Below are 18,472 nucleotides of genomic sequence, written 5' to 3'. Positions count from 1 at the left end.
CACTATGACACGGTGCAGTATTCAAATCCTCCTCAGCATTATGACACGGTGCCTCATCACTATGACACGGTGCAGTATTCAAATCCTCCTCAGTATTATGACACGGTGCCTCAGCACTATGACACGGTGCAGTATTCAAGTCCATAGAAATAGAATGTTAAAAACGGGCGTCCCCATTCAAGTCATTTATGGCATAATTGGTGGACTGGCCGCCATGCGAGTGTACCCATAGGAGCAAAACAGGAATTAAAAGCAGGAAGTTTACCCATCAATCTGTGCTGTTATTTGTTGAATCAACTCAAATGACATTACAAAAAATACATTCCATTGCATGAACAGAAGCATCATTTGAATGAACATTCTACATTGCCATGGAAATGATTGCATACTGATCACATACTGTACCAGGCAGCCATTGCGAGCATACCATGTGTTTACCAAGGTTGCCAAAGTTAAAGGTCCCAAGCCTGTTCTACTGTTTTCATTCTATTTCTATGTTCAAGTCCTCAGCACTATGACAAGGTGCAGTTTTCAAGTGAAAATATGTAGTGAGGAGTATCTTCATTTCCATCAAATTACTGAAAATAATATTTTTTATTGATTTTAGACACATATTTACAAGAATCTCACTTTACAGAACCTACGGAATACACAAGACGTAATATGAAGGATAAGTGAACCCAACTCTGATAAACAGTAACTCAAGCCTGTCAAAGCGACACAATTGATAAACAACGCAACATTCCGGGAGGTCATCATGCATTCAGCAGTACCAGAGGGAAACCTGCAGGACACATTAACACACACAAATCCCATTCCTCCACAGCTCTGTGGTTGCTTGGAACCCCAACAATTGTCATGTCCTCGCTAATGATTCATAAACAGACTGAGTGTGTGTCCCTAATGGTGCAGTGGTGCCTGGGGAAGTGGGTATACTCTACGGCCCATCCGGCGAAGGAAAGGCACCCTGTGTGAAAAATTCAGTGACAAACAGTGAACATACACTCTGAACGACCTAAAATGATGAATCCCATATTGGTCTTTCACAGTCAAGCCAACCCAAGCTGTACTGTGCAGGTAAGCTAATAGCAGGTATATTATTGAAATAGATAAATGAGACTGTCAACTGAGTCAGAAATTCACAGTTTTCAGATTTGTCCCCTTTTTTGTTCAGGTTTTCACTGTCAAAGTCATACTTTTTAATAGAAAAACAACAACAGTGGATGTTCTAAGTCCACAACAATGCTTAAACCACATCAGGAGACCATTTGTTACTTCTGGGAAAGATCAAAGAAAACGTGATGTTTGCGTGTAGTTACCATTTAATTCAACTGTGCAGGCACCTAGCACTGTTGTTTGGTTGCCAGTGTTTCTGTAGCTCACATGAGATCTCTGTCCATGAAACTGCTTGCATGTGGGGATATTTTAGAACAGCGGTTTTTGGAACATTTGGACATAGGCATACCGCTGTGTACATTGTTGTACTTAAAATATGAAGAAATAATAGTTTATCAACATTTTAAGCGAAACATTCTGATCTGTTTCATCAGCCTTAATAATTGATATGACGTATACCTCCACTACACCACTTTGATACAGATCGTGAGGATGAAGAATTGAGTATATGCAATACCCACAAAAAAGTGGGTATAGAGTGTATACCTCTGTACAACCTCCACTACACCACTGTGCATCCCAAATGGCACCCTATTCCCTATATAGTACACTAGGGTGCCATTTGGGACACACAGCAAAACAGACAAGCCTTCCAGCTTTTTATCTAACAGTTTCAATAAACAGTGATACAAGTAACTATGGAATAACTCAACCTGTCAACATTAATTGGACCTGAGGGAATGACAAGGTGTTGTTCTGCTGTTATTCTTTCCGTGTTAGTTCTCATAGTTGATGACGTCGTATGTGTCATAACAGTTCACTGGAAAAGACCCTGACCGTCCATATGTGTTGAAATGTATGGTATGTAAGGGACATTAGGCCAGATTATCTATTCAATTCCCCCCCTGTGTGGGATCATAATCATTTACATGATCTTTTTCCATATTGTTGTGACATATTGTGAGCATGCCTGCATTTTACTTTACAGGATCTCAAAATCTGAGGATAAAATGAAAAGTTGATTGTTAAAAGGCTTACAGAAGAATGAGAGGCAGGTCAAGGATGTGGTTAATCTAATTGATCTAACCTTCACATTCTCTGGGGGAACATTGTTGTGTTAGACATGTCTGCAGTACAGTGAGTGGGTTACCATAGCATTGTGTTCTACACACAGTTATAGGGCAGGAATGTCTTCACTTACATTATTTTTTTTTACCATAAAAAACAAGCACATGTATATCTGGGCATAATTAAAACTAATGGGCATAATCAAATGTAAATATGAACAGGGTTAGGGTGAATTTCATTCAGTGGAGGCTTCTCCTCAGAGGAAGGGGAGGACCATTCTCCTCAGTGAATTTAATAAAAATAAAAAGTGAAACATTTAAAAAGTTATCCTGTTTAGATAAAACTATCCAAAATATATTCACATGTCACCAAATAATTTATTAAAACACACTGTTTTGCAATGATGGTCTACAGTAGCCTCAACAGCACTCTGTAGGCATATCACCATCCTCCTCTGACTTCAATACAAAACCTAGGAGTCTCATAGGTTTCACCCCCTTCCATAGACTTACACAGTAATTATGACAACTTCCGGAGGACATCCTCCAACCTATCAGAGCTCTTGCAGCATGAACTGGCATGTTGTCCACCCAATAAAAGGATCAGAGAATGAATCTATTACTGAAAACATAAGCTACAGCTAGCTAGCACTGGCGTGCATAAAATGTGGTGAATAGTTGATTCAAAGAGAGAGAAAGACAATGTTGAAAAGTTTTGAACAAATGTATTTCTTCAAAAATGAAGGAGGAGCAAGAGAAAGAGAAATAGAGAGAGAGCTAGCTAGCTATATATATATATTATGCTGATTTCTTTTTTTTCACTTGACTATCCAACACTGGAACTCTTCCAAGTCAAGATAAGCTTTTGGTTTTACTAATTTATTGCCACCGGGACCCACCGGTGTAACTGCTAAACTGCTAATTGACAGAACACTGTACTGCATGATTGTAGCGGGTTTACTAACACGTAAGTTCTATTAGTTATGTTGTCTATGACGTTACTTTAGCTAATATGGTGACAACGTTGTCAACGATGTAGGCTGTGTGTAGTGGTTATGATATGAAGGTTTGGCTTGGAAAGGTTTTTTCGCCTGGTCACAGACAGCTGATGTGTTGTGCATTGAAGTCCACAAGCAAAGGGAAAAGATGAGAGGAGGAGAGCGTGTAGATGCGACAAGGAACACAACAAACTGTTTGTATGTGGCTATTAAAGTGAACTGTTTGCGTGTATTCATTCCGCCGATTCTGTTGAAAAACGTTTTTTAAACAGAAGCAAACGGAAAGGAGATAAACATACCTAAATTTGTCCAATAGAAACTCTCGTTTGCAACTGTTGGACAAATTATTACAGCATAGATCAGCTAGTTGCAGGCAATTGTGTTCAAGCCGGTATTGAACGTGTCACTGTCTGTCCATGTGTCAATGTCTATCATGTCAAATCTTTCTCTCGACCTGTGTGCACCTACATTGTAAACTTTCATTCATAGGCTAGGTTGTAGCAACCTTATAATGGGTATAGGGAAAATTTTTGTATAATATAGTAGCCTAAACCTATCGATGTTACATTGAACTGGGTGAATGGAATATGAATGACAGTCATCCAATATGCTGTAATAGAAATAAGGCCATGCTCATAAAAACAATAATCGTCCTCCCTCATCATAAACGGCAACGACTGCTGCTGATTTAATTTCAATTCAGAATGTAAACCAAATTCCTCTTCCAAATTTTCCTCATTGAAAAGCATTGAAGATAATTGAAACTTCAGTGTACTTCCAGAATTGACTAGAATTGACCCCAAAAATGACTGTATCAAATCGTCAAAGCAACATGACTGCCATTGGAAACAATGCAATCCATCAGGACATCTCCTTTGGGGCAACCCCAATGAGTTACTCAATGTCCAGTCCACCTTCACCTGCTCAGTCTACTTAAAATATGTACCGTAAGAAAAACTAAGTATAATCCATTGGGACGTCACCAAAAATTTTCTCTCTGTAGTTGCTCAAGGCTTTCAAAAGGTACAACTGACAGTTGTCTGGCAGGCATTATCTGCTGGTTTAACTGGGGTCTGAAGGAGTCTAGCATGAATCACTATGATTCTAACTGTGAATTCCTTACGAGAGACACACAGCTGTGAGCACTAAGCAGAAGCATCATACCCTACGGTCTGGGTACATCACATATATGTGTCTGGAATGGCACCCTAATCCCTTTGTGTGCTCTATGGGGCCTGGTCAAAAATAGTGTACTATATAGGGAATAGAGTGCAATTTTGGGACACAGCCATAGTGTGGCAGTGAGATTATCTGGGCTATTTCAATTACATTTTTTCATTTTATTTAACCCTTATTTAACTAGGCAAGTCAGTTAAGAACAAATTCTTATTTACAATGACGGCCTACCCCGGCCAAACCCGGATGACGCTGGGCCAATTGTGCGCTGCCCTATGGGACTCCCAATCATGGCCGGATGTGATGTGACGCAGCCAAGATTCCCTAGTATTAGTGTTCCAGACGAGTTTATTTGATTAATTTCTTTTTGATATTAGATCAGCTTTAATATTGCAGATAGATTGTGGCTTCCATCAATGTATTTGTCTGCTTCATTTCCAATCCCCCATATATTTTTTTCCGTAAATATATATATACAGTACCAGTCAAAAGTTTGAACACACCTACTCATTAACACATTTTTCTTTATTTTCGCTATTTTCAACATTGAAGAATAATAGTGAAGACATCAAAACTATGAAATAAAACATATGGAATCACGTAGTAAACAAAAAAGTGTTAAACAAATCAAAATATTTTAGATTCTTCAAAGTAGCCACCCTTTTCCTTGATGACAGCTTTGCACACTCTTGGCATTCTCTCAACCAGTTTCCTGAGGTAGTCACCTGGAATGCTTTTCCAACAGTCTTGAAGGAGTTCCCACATATGCTGAGCACTTGTTGGCTGCTTTTCCTTCACTCTGCGGTCCGACTCATCCCAAACCATGTTAATTCGGTTGAGATTGGGTGATTGTGGAGGCCAGGTCATCTGATGCAGCACTCCATCACTCTCCTTCTTGGTCAAATAGCCCTTACACAGCCTGGAGGTGTGTTTTTGGTCATTGTCCTGTTGAAAAACAAATGATATTCCCACTAAGTGTAAACCAGATGATTTACATTTAACACTTTTTTGTTTACTACATGTGTTATTTCATAGTTTTGATGTCTTCACTATTCTTCTACAATGTAGAAAATAGTAAAAATAAAGAAAAACCTGGAATGAGTAGGTGTGTCCAAACTTTTGTCTGGTACTGTATTTATAATAATATATATAATATAGGCAGAGTTGCAAAGAAAAAGCCATATCTCAGACTGGCCAATAAAAATAAAAAATTAGGATGGGCAAAAGAACACATACACTGAACAGAGGAACTCTTCCTAGAAGGCCAGTATTCCGGATTCGCCTCTTCACTGTTGACATTGACACAGGTGTTTTGCGGGTACTATTTAATGAAGCTGCCAGTTGAGGACTTGTGAGACATCTGTTTCTCAAACTAGACACTCTAATGTACTTGTCCTCTTGCTCAGGTGTGCACCGGGGCCTCCCACTCCTCTTTCTATTCTGATTAGAGACAGTTTGCGCTGTTCTGTGAAGGGAGTAGTACACAGCGTTGTACGAGATCTTCAGTTCCTTGGCAATTTTTTCGCATGGAATAGCCTTCATTTCTCAGAACAAGAATAGACTGATGAGTTTCAGAAGAAAGTTATTTGTTTCTGGCCATTTTGAGGCTGTAATCAAACCCACAAATTCTGATGCTCCAGATACTCAACTAGTCTAAAGAAGGCCAGTTTTATTGCTTCTTTAAATCAGGACAAAAATTTTCCGCTGTGCTAACATAATTGCAATGATCAATTAGCCTTTTAAAATTATAAACTTGGATTAGCTAACACAATGTGCCATTGGAGCACAGGAGTGATGGTTGCTGATAATGGTCCTCTGTACGCCTATGGAGATATTCCATAAAAAATCTGCCGTTTCCAGTTACAATAGTAATTTACAACATTAACAATGCCTACACTGTAATAGCGATATTTTGGAGATTATTTAATTTTCAAAAATATGAAAGTTAGAGGTTGTAATCTGAATAAAGGGGAAAAGGCCATTCTTGAACATGGGGTGAAACATTCTTACTAATCTGTTAGGGAAGCAGTTCAGATTTAAGTAAAACTTTTGTATGATTGAAGCCTTTAGTGAGAGGCTTTAATATTTAATATTTTCTGCCCTCCGAATTCATATTCATTATTTAAATAGGCCCGTTTAATTTTGTCTGGCTTGCCGTTCCAAATAAAATGGAATATTTTTTTTTGCTCATATAATTTAAAAACAAGTCGCTAGGTTAAGGCCATAAGCAAATAGGTAAACTGGGATATGACTTAAGAGTTAATCAGGGTGATTTTTCCACAAAAAGAAAGGTATTTTCCTCTCTATGGTAGCAAGATCTTATCTATTTTTGCTAACTTTCTATTAAAATATATTGTAGTGAGATAATTTCTTTCTTTCAGGATAGGAATGGGTTTATTGGGGAATGTCTTCCCCATTCAACACACTTCACCCACACACAGAATGTGTGACATCCCTCCATGAGAAATACATTTGACATTTGCATGTGCTGAATTTAGATTTTCCCTTTCGTAATGTGTCAAATAGGGATTAGGCCTGATAAAGATGAATATTAATGAGATTATCTTCCCAGAACATGCATACATTTGAATATGAAGCATATACAGTGGCATTGAGAAGATGTAATATCAGGGTCATAATGTAAGTATAGCAACGCTTCTCTCCACTGACCCTCCACGGAGACTCAGTAACTCACTGCCCCGTTGTGGCTGTCCATAGACAGTGCAGTCAAGGCTTGGATCCCCGATATCCTCTGCTTAGTGACAAGGCAGTTTTGAGATGAGACTCAGAATGTGACACATTAATTCCGTTTTTTGTTGAGTTCTTGTTCTTCGAATACTTAGTCGTGTTCTCAGAAAATACATGTTTTCCTCTGTTCATACAACATTGCAACTTCTAACAGTGTGTGAAAAGTGGAGTTTTCCCTTTCCAGTTTTCCAAAGACAGAGAGAGTGAGTCACATAACTACTCACAGACTCATGCACACTCACAGACTTATGCGCACACGCACACACACACACACACACACACGCTCACAGTAATAAAAATAATAAATAGCCCAGGGCTGGATCGACGATTGATAAGTCAGTCAGAACACAGCTTAACCCTGAAACTCAGCAGATGGGAATGGAATCTAGGCCTGTTTGCTAATATAAATCTCTCCATCAACACTCATAGCTTGTCTCCATTACAGACCTCTGTAGCTGCACAGCAGTATGTCATGTGTGATGAAAAAAAACCACACTTACTAAACATACTCATTCAGTCGTATTCTTCAAAGGGCCCTATCGGTAAAGACAAGACATCAAGGACTATAAAAAGCTAAAAAATAAAGTCTCAAAGGGGTTGTTTGTGAAGTTCCTCAGTGCTTATACCAGTTCCAACAAATTTACTGAGTGGGTCTCACTCTGTCCACTACTGAGATCTCTCGTGTGATTGAAGCCAGATGAGTGCGTCAACAATCTCCTAGGATTCTGAGTGATCTAGTGACATCTGGTGGTCAAACTGGAATGTAACAACTACCCACCAAAAGTATACTACTGCTTTTGTTTTTGAGGTTACAGGGTCAGGGTTGAAAAAGCTACCGAAATGTCGACCACAATAAATGTGCAAAGGTAAAATCGTGCGTGCTGGAGTATGAAAAAAAAGGTATTTTGCTTGTGGCCAGCAAGCATCAGTAAGTGTGTCCTGTGATTCAGAGCAAAACTGGACAGTCAGGAAGAGTTCACTTGAAGATAGCCCAGACGGTAATAAAAGGTGTTCCAGATTATACCAGACAGAAGTCTCTGTCCCTTAACACTATCCCTGATATTATTTACACAACTGTTTTGCCAACAAATTCCCTGATTTCACTAACTGATACTGTAGGCCTAGGCTCTACTGGAAGCATTGATCCTGGTAGTGTGATCAGTGTGATCCTGGTAATCTGATTCATTACCAGTTCTTCCTCTTCTTAATGCCGCACTGCTCAGATCCACTAATCAGCTGAACAAAGCACTGTACAAATCTCTGAGCTTTGTCGAGTCATTACCATTATCATGATAGCCATATACACACACACACTCACAGGAACGCACATACACACCACCTTGAAGGCCCATAGATAATCCAATAGTGTAGTGAAGCCCCTTGAATGAGGGGGCGACAGTCTGTCGTTCCATCTGTGAGCCGTTCATCTGCAGGCCATGTGGGCTAATTACGAGCCCCACCTCCACTCCCTTCAAACACACACACACACACACACACACACACACACACACACACACACACACACACACACACACAGAGTTTACTTCGATATGATGGTTATTTAAGCAATAAAGCCAGAGGTGTGGAACATGGCCAAAATACCATGGCTAAGGGATGTTTTTAGCCACCACGCAACACAGAATGCGTGAATACAGCCCTTAGCCATGGTATATTGACCATATATCACAAACCCCCAAGGTGCTTTATTGCTATTATAAACTGCTTACCAACATAACTAGAGTAGTAAAAATAAATGTTTTGTCATACCCATGGTATATGGTCTGATATACCATGGCTGTCAGCCAATCAGCATTCAGGGCTCGAACCACCCAGTTTATAATATATCAATATTTACGCATAAAGGATTTTCCAACGCCAATTTCAAATACTTTTCAACGTCCATGGACATCCAGTGTTGGTCGGTGCTCAATGGGCGAGAGGGCTGGTGAAAGTAAATGGAAAGAGCCTGGAGAGGTGACATTAACTGGAGAGAAAACATTGAGCTGAACATAACAGTATGCCAGTGGAAGGGAGGACAGTAACATGTGACCCAACTGTGGTTTGTGACTACTATGAATTCTCATTGTAAACAATTCAGTTGCGGTCATTCTGTTAGTGATTTTGTGGTCATTCTGTTACCAACTTGGTAACAGAATGGTGCATTTTATTAATATATTATTCAATGGGTGGGTCTAATCCTGAATGCTGATTGGTTAAAACCGCATTCCAGCAAGTGTCTATTCCACAAGTTACCACAGGCAAAATCTATGACGTTAAAATTCCAATTTACTCTGTTCCATCAGCCCCGCCAAGCAATTTATAAACTTGATCTCCACTATAAAATGCCTCTAGACATTATTTCACATTTATTTTAGACTAACATTTCTATCAGTTCAGTTGCCAGAGACGCAACCCAGACGTTCAGTCTTTTTATTCCATTGCCATACTGGCTGGCAACGTTCTTATCCCTTGCTTGATAGGTAGCTTACTTTAGCTGTTACACCCTGATCTGTTTCACCTGTCTTTGTGATTGTCTCCACCCACCTCCAGTTGTTGCCCATCTTCCCCATTATCCCCTGTGTGTTTATACCGGTGTTCTCTGTTTGTCTGTTGCCAGTTTGTCAAGTCAACCAGCGTTTTTGTATCAGCTCCTGCTTTTCCCCAGTCTCTCTTATCGCGTCCTCCTGGTTTTGACCCTTGCCTGTCCTGACCCTGAACCCGCCCGCCCGACCACTCTGCCTGCCCCTGACCCTGCCTGCCATCCTGTACCTTTGCCCCTGTTGCTGTTCCTGTAATAAACATTGTTACTTCGACACTATCTGCATCTGGGTCTTACCTTACCCTGATAGTCACATCAAAAAGTTCAGCCAGAATAACAGCAAAGTAGCTGCATTTGCATTTGTTTAAGCTGTTTACTTATTTATTTATTTGGATACATCGATAACAATGAGCTAATGAGGCGCGATTTCACCTAGAATAGAAAATGTGGTCACTCGTCAGGACACTGTTGATCAGAGGAGCTAGCCAACAACACAGCTAACGCAATCACTTCAAACTGAATCTGGAAAGACTGCAAACTAGCTGCAATTCTTTTCATTTTACCTTTTAAAATTGACATTACTTGTCCATAAATATCCATAAAAATTATGCCAAATGATTCATGATTTCGACTGGCTGAGAAACGCTGCCTGTCTATCTCGTCCCAACTGAGTTCGAATTTGAATATTGAAGCAATGTTGCAAATGTCGGAGAGAAAGACAGCAAGTTTTATACAAATCTCCGCTGTTGAAAACAAAATGTTAGTCTTAAAGAAATGTGAGATAATGTCTTGATGCTTTTTACAATGGAGATCAAGTTTGTAAAGGTTTATTAAATGCCTGGCTGGGCTAATAAGACAGTGGATTGCGCAGTCAGATGGATAATTTTTTGTATAATTTGTATGAGTTGTATAATTTAGAACAAATCATGCTTTTTTTCATCAATATCAGGCAAATTATTACATGGAAAAGGCTCGCCCGCGACCTCTGGAGGTGGCGTAGGTGTCGTCACAAGTTTACAATACAATAAAAGGTCTAGCCAAAGGTATTTTCTCAAAACCTCTAGAGAATCTCTCGTTGTGACAATACAGTCTAATACTGTCATGGTAATTCCTGCAACATTTGCAAAAAAACCAAAAAACAAGAACCGCTTCTGCTTGACCAGAATAAAGCTCTAGTGCGGAGATGGCGTCACAGCCAGCTAGACTATTCACAACACAACACCAGCTGCCTGACTAATTACCCAGCTGATTGTCAGTCATGTCCCTAATCATTGGTCTGGATAAGAGTGTCTGCTAAATGACTACAATGTAAAATGTAGGAACATTTTTAGCCACTGTTGCTTAAATTAGGGCTAGGCCCCTTTTTTCTCAATTTCCGCCTGAATGACGTGCCCAAAGTAAACTGCCTGTTGCTCAGGCCCTGAAGCCAGGATATGCATATAATTGGTACCATTGGACAGAAAACACTTTGAAGTTTGTAGAAATGTTAAAATAATGTAGGAAAATATAACACAATAGATATGGTAGGAGAAAATCCAACCAGATAGTTTTTTTTTGAGGGAGACCATCCTCTTAGAAATGCAATAGTAAGGTAATATAGAAAATTAGCTCCCATCCACAGGGTGTCAGCAGTCTATGTTCAAGGTTTCAGTCAGTTAACTTAAAAAACAAATAAGAAATATCAGTTTTAGTACATGGACACAGTCCTGGAAATTCGTGTTTGCGCACGCCATGAAGACAGTACGCACCTGCTATAGTACGCACCTGTTTCCTATTGAACATACTTCTTTCCGTAAGAAATATTATAGTTTGATTACATTTAAGGGTATCTGAGGAGTAAATAGAAACATATTTTGACTTGTTGAAACAAAGTTTAGGGGTAGATTGTTGGATTCCTTTCTCTGCATGTTGAACGAGTGGATTACTCAAATCGATGGTGCCAACTAAACTGACTTTTTGGGATATAAAGAAGGATTTTATCTAACAAAACGACACTAGATGTTATAGCTGGGATCCTTTGGATGACAAATTTTCAAAAAGTAAGTGAATATTTAATCGTTATTTGTGAATGTATGAAACCTGTGCCGGTGGAAAAATATTTTGATGTGGGCGCCGTCCTCAAACAATCACATGGCATGTTTTCGCTGTAATAGCTACTGTAAATCAGACAGTGCAGTTAGATTAACAAGAATTTAAGCTTTCAGCCGATATAAGATATATGTACCTAAATGTTTAATATCCATCATTTTTATGATTATTTATTTGAATTGCACGCCCTCCAGTTTCACCGGAAGTTGTCCTAGCGGGACGCCTATCCCTATTAACAATGAAAGAGGACTTAAAAATTAATCTTTATTGTTGAAACCAACACATTTCTGTGGTATAGCCTTCTGTTCATGCAGCTTGGGAGAACAGTGATGTAGCAACATTATTATTTTCCCTTTGGAATAACACACACTCACCCATAACGCCAGGAGGTCAACCGTAAACCCCTTGTACAAATCTACTACTGTACTGTAGCTAACTTCTATAACAAACCTCAAACACCATTACTAGCTTACATAGGAGCTACAAGCAATTGACTCCTCTCCATCACACACATCAAACTGTTTCAGGCATTCTTCTCTCATTCATTCTACTCCATGCCGGTTCTCTTGGTGACTTCGTACCATATATTTGGGAGACAGCAGACATTGACATTCATTTCAGGTAAATCTCAGTTAACACTGACCCAGTCAAGGGTGTATGCCCCAAACTCTAGCATATTTGTGTACTTGCATATACCCTATTCTCCGTCACAGCATTACAGCCCTGAGCAGAAACATAAAATATGAAACAATAATACTGAAGAAGCTTAGACTTTATATTCAGCAATCATTATGAGTGAGTTGACTGGGTTGATTCTGACTTTCATTACTTGTCTGTCAGAGGTAAGAAGAGCTTGATTGATTTAGGCTCATTTAGCAAACAACACAAGTCCTTAATCATTTATTTCATAATTTAATTATTTTCATCGTCAACATCATATCACCTTCGGCAATCTGGTATTGCATGGTTATTTCCTTATACTTTCTCATAATACTGCAGCCTCATATTTCATCTGTCTGATAAAAACATCTGGCAGCAGTAGAGAAAATTATCCAGGCTTCCTTTTAAAACCAAAACATATTAAAATCAAATCAAATTGTAATTCCTAAAAAATCCCTGTTTTAGGTCAGCTAGGATCACCACTTTATTTTAAGAATGTGAAATGTCAGAATAATAGTAGAGAGAATGATTTATTTCAGCTTTTATTTCTTTCTTCACATTCTCAGTGGGTCAGAAGTTTACATATACTCAATTAGTATTTGGTAGCATTGCCTTTAAATTGTTTAACTTGGGTCAAACGTTTTGGGTAGCCTTCCACAAGCTTCCCACAATAAATTGGGTGAATTTTGGCCCATTCCTCCTGACAGAGCTGGTGTAACTGAGTCAGGTTTGTGGGCCTCCTTGCTCACACACGCTTTTTCAGTTCTGCCCACAAATTGTATATAAGATTGAGGTCAGGGCTTTGTGATGGCCACTCCAATACCTTGACTTTGTTGTCCTTAAGCCATTTTGCCACAACTTTGGAAGTATGCTTGGCGTCATTGTCCATTTGGAAGACCCATTTACGACCAAGCTTTAACTTCCTGACTGATGTCTTGAGATGTTGCTTCAATATATCCACATAATTTTCCACCCTCATGATGCCATCTATTATGTGAAGTGCACCAGTCCCTCCTGCAGCAAAGCACCCCCACAACATGATGCTGCCACCCCCGTGCTTTACGGTTGGGATGGCGTTCTTCGGCTTGCAAGCCTCCCCCTTTTTCCTCCAAACATAATGATGGTCATTATTGCCAAACAGTTCTATTTTTGTTTCATCAGACCAGAGGACGTTTCTCCAAAAAGTATGATCTTTGTCCACATGTGCAGTTGCAAACCGTAGTCTGTCTTTTTTATGGCGGTTTTGGAGCAGTGGCTTTTTCCTTGCTGAGTGGCCTTTCAGGTTATGTTAATACAGGTCTCGTTTTACTGTGGATATATATATTTTTGTACCCGTTTCCTCCAGCATCTTCACAAGGTCCTTTGCTGTTGTTCAGGGATTGATTTGCATTTTTCACACCAAAGTATGTTCATCTCTAGGAGACAGAACGCGACTCCTTCCTGAACGGTATGATGGCTGCGTGATCCCATGGTGTTTATACTTGTGTACTATTGTTTGTACAGATGAACATGGTACATTCAGGCGTTTGGAAATTGCTCCCAAAGATTAACCAGACTTGTGGAGGTCTACAATTTTTCTTCTGAGGTCTTGGCTGATTTCTTTTGATTTTCCCATGATGTCAAACAAAGAGGAGTTTGAAGGTAAGCCTTGAAATACATCCACAGATACACCATCAATAGGCTAATTGACATCATTTGAGTCAATCAGAAGCTTCTAAAGCCATGACATAATTTTCTGGAATTTTCCAAGCTGTTTAAAGACACAGTCAACTTAGTGTATGTAAACTTCTGACCCCCTGGAATTGTGATACAGTGAATTATAAGTGAAATAATCTGCCTGTAAACAATTGTTAGAAAAATTACTTGTGTCATGCACAAAGTAGATGTCCTAACCGACTTGCCAAAACTATAGTTTGTTAACAAGACATTTGTGGAGTGGTTGAAAAGCAAGATTCAGTGACTCCAACCTAAGTGTATGTAAACCTAATGGAAAACCTTTTGTTAATATGTATTGGCAAAACTTCACTTAATGGTGAGGTATGGAATAATAAAAATGTATATTTTGTCCTGCTGGACATTCAAAATGTGAAATATGAGTAGATATGATGATTTGAGTCATGGTTCTTCAGTAGTGGAATAGAAAGACAACTAGCACTTGAATTGTTGAAAATAAATACTGCGTGTAAATACCTGAGGGATGTATGAATGTTAACTTTAAAAAAATCATAGACCAATTTGTTATACTGCATCCATGTGTATAGGCTGCAAGTACATTGAAATTAAGTTGTTTTGAATACCCATTTTAAACTTTCACATTCCACTAAAACCGAACATAGATTGGATATGGGGCATAGTTGTGTTTTCAACATTTTGCTAGGTGGGTTTCCTGTGTTTGGTCCAGACTGTTCTTACCTACAGGGAAAAGCACCATTGTAGGTATGGAATGGGACCGAGACCACCCTTTTTGAGCGAACCACGGTGTGTTTTTTTATTGCGCTCCGGAGTGCGGATAGGGTGTTCACACCAGTCCAAACGAACTGACCTGGTTCCAAAACAATTTGGTGTGAAATACCCCTCATTTTCTGGTTAGGTTATTCCACTGCAGTTGACACATAGGCACAGTCCCTACTGTAATTGGAAGTTCTATTCCTATACACAAATGCGATAACTTGGACATGTCTGAGAAGGGCATGTGGGAGATAGAATGAACTGAAAATTCTATTTCACATTCTTTGTCAGACAGAAAATGAGACTGACTAGGCCACTCCAAAGAGGATGTAGGTGTCAGCTGACTGCACTTACCCTATTTCGAGGGAATGAGCAAGGAGCACTTCAGAGGGCAAGCAAACATTGGATTTGAAGTGACTCGCTTACAAGTAGGCGACTCCTTATATGCTTTTGTAGTATACCTGCCGATGACACTGGACGGCATTCCAGGATAACAACTAGCCTACCTTTGACCTACTGCCTGACGTGCTGCTAATCGTTTAAACTGATCACAGCGCGATAGCTGTGCAACCAAATCCAGAAAACAACCAGTTTGTCACATGACTGTGCTCATCATGAGTTTGTTTCCGCGTCTGAATGAAAGAGAGAGAGAGGCGCATATCTGAACTGTTGCGGTCCGCAAAACGCGCCGCCGAGCCAAGGTGATATTCCGGGCAAGGGGACCCGCAAATTACCGTCGCTCGGACACGCTGCGGCAATAACATGTTCACACGGATGAAATCAGTTGTGGCCAATTTTATGGGAGGTATGATGGCTGGCAGTTCAAACGTTGACCATTTCGGTGGCTCAGATTTACCGCTGAAATATCCGTACACAAGACCGGAGTTTCTGGGACTGTCACCGGATGAAATCGAGTGCTCGGCGGATCATATTTCTCGGCCGATCCTCATTCTGAAAGAGACGAAGAGGCTGCCATGGGCCACTGGTTATGCAGAGTAAGTATGCGTCCATCTTTAAGTCGTAGCAAGCTATAGCATCAGCAGCATTTAAAGCGGCAGGTTCAGCACGCTCCCTGGACCAGAGTCAGAAGCATAAACATAATAATTATTGTGCGCCATTTATTTCCATGTGAGTGGGCTATTCCAGGGATGGGCAACTCTAGTCCTCGGGGGCCTGATTGTTGTCACACTTTTGCCTCAAACCCAATAACACACCTGATTCCAATGATCAACTAATCATCAGTTTAGAACGTAATTACCTTTAATCAGCTATGTTTTCTAGGGATGGGGAAAAGGGTGACAGCTCCCCGGCCCCCCGAGGACTGGAGTAGCCCATCCCTGGCCTATACGGTCTGTCAGCATAGCCTCTAATTAAATTAAATTAAATTCAAGAGGGTTTATTGGCATGGGAAACATATGTTAACAATGCCAAAGCAAGTGAAGTAGATAATATACAAAAGTTAAATAAACAAAAATGAACAGTAAATATATATATCTCACTAGTGGGTGCAAAAGTTGCCCCTTGATGTATGAAACGCAAACAGCGAATAATACGGTTGTATTTAGGCTACTAAATGACATTTGCATGGAAATGTTGTTGTGACACAACAACAGAAAGGTGCTTTAGTATCCTATTGCTATAGCATTTACCCATACCATACCTGCTGTCTGCTACACCACCTAGACCTACAATATACTGTTGCATGCCATTGTGCATCATGGCTAAAATATTCTGATAGATATAGTGCAACTAGTTGTAGTTTCAGTACCATTGAGTTAGGCCTACATGTGAACTATAATGGAATTCAATAGTTGCTTTGCCATGTTATACATCGTTGTGTGTGTCAGGGGATGATGGATTATCACTTCCCTTCAGTTTCATTATTTATGCATGCCCCATTTCGAGTGCACAGGCAGATTCTATCAGTAGTTTGAGGACATGGGTTTGTAAACACTTTCCTTTGCACACACTGTTAAACCACACTGTAAAAGCAACAGTTACTGCTGCAGGTTGACTTATGAAAAAGCTAACTTGTTCAGTGCTTCAATGAAGAGAGTAGTCTGTGCTGCTATTAAATGTGTTTATTTTTTTTAACAAATCATGAAATGTTTTTACTATTTCAAATGCCATTGAAATGCTAATTGTGTGGAGGAGAAGGCATTGAGAATAACTTGCAACACACGTTATGCGCATGTCATTCCTCTGAAGCGGCTATATTTTACATTGATTGGTGAAGGACACTGCAGTTTCATACCCACCTAAATGAGACATTATGTGTTCACAGAGAGACACAGGTGTGGATTGTGCCAAGATGGGAAGTGGAAAAATGAGCTTGAAGTCCGTTCTGTTCCCTGTCAGCCATTAAATACTTGTTTATTTTCCTCAAGCTTAATCTGTCCATCGATCCTCCTCAGTTTTCCGTTTCTTAGTCATTTCTCAGCTCTGGTAGAATGACATATCACATTGTGATAATAGGATACATTTAGCAATACAAGTATACATTGTGCAGGAAGAAGCGCTCTCGCTCTGCATCTGTTGTTACAACTTTAACTCCCGTGTCCTGACGATGAACCCAATTTAGATGTGCACGTGCTTCTCCATCTCAAGTTGGATACTGGCACAAATCCACCTACGTGTCACAAATGAGCATAACGTTTTCTCCCAGTGCAGCAAAGTACAAGATGCTGCCTAACATTTTACATTTGAGTCATTTAGCAGACACTCTTAACCCTAATTGCAAGTGCCTTGCTCGAGGGCACACCGGCAGATTTGTCGCCTAGTCGGCTCAGGGATTCGAACCAGTGACCTTTCGGATCTGCCGCACAGTGGCGATGTTGAAGATGGTCATGGTTTGAACTTCATACTAAAAAAAGGTTTTATAGTGGGGCTGCTGTGTTCCTCCTAAACAAACACTAAAACACCTTCCAGTCTGCATCCCTCGACCGTTGAATGTTAACGGTGATCATTTTTATTTAACCTTTATTTAACTAGGCAAGTCAGTTAAGAACAAATTCTTATTTACAATGACAGCCTAGGAACAGACGGCACAGATATATATGTGCATTCCCTCAGGCTTCCATCACAAGAATGAAAAAAGGACTAGCAGCCTATATTTGGACAACCATGGTCATTCAGCACCTACTCAGCATGTATGCAGCACAGCACTAGATTGCTTTTATTTTCAGAGTGGCTTGCAATCTAGTCCGTGTGAGGCTATGGCTAACATGCTTCTCCCAGCTGTCTGTGTAGGAATGACACTGCTACACTGCTGTGGATTTGTCAACAGCTGGTTGACCAGCAGGCTCTGTTGTTGTGGTGAGATCTGTCCCCTCCCTCCCCTCTCAGCCGGCAGCCAGGCCCATATTAAGATGATGTGATCTCCACTGAGAACAGTGTCCCATGCCAAGGAATCACCCTCTTAACTGTGATATAACATAGTCAGAGGCTGCGTTATAAGAGCTGGTCTCGAGCTGTTGTATTTCACAGATTGGCGATGGGTGGCGGAAGAATAGAAGTGGCTCTACAGCAATCCTCCCCTGACCTGGCCGCTTTGTACGCTTTCTCCTGGTCTGCTGTCAGGTCCTGTGAGCGCCAACATTTCAGAAGGGCAGAGAGTCCTGCTCTCTCTATGT

General features: G+C 40.2%; 1 protein-coding gene across 1 annotated transcript in view; it reads left to right on the top strand.

The window, feature by feature from the left end:
• The first annotated feature begins 15,181 nt into the window (after positions 1–15,181).
• LOC115196979 (protein phosphatase 1H) overlaps positions 15,182–18,472 on the top strand; it is a 55,647-nt gene continuing 52,356 nt past the window's right edge. The window contains exon 1 of the mRNA XM_029758064.1: positions 15,182–15,835. Coding sequence (XP_029613924.1) covers positions 15,603–15,835 — 233 coding nt within the window. The 5' untranslated portion in view covers positions 15,182–15,602. The remainder of the gene's footprint in view (positions 15,836–18,472) is intronic.

The sequence above is a fragment of the Salmo trutta genome, chromosome 7 (assembly GCF_901001165.1).
Source record: "Salmo trutta chromosome 7, fSalTru1.1, whole genome shotgun sequence".
NCBI lineage: Eukaryota > Metazoa > Chordata > Actinopteri > Salmoniformes > Salmonidae > Salmo > Salmo trutta.
This window is presented reverse-complemented; position numbering and strand designations above follow the sequence as displayed.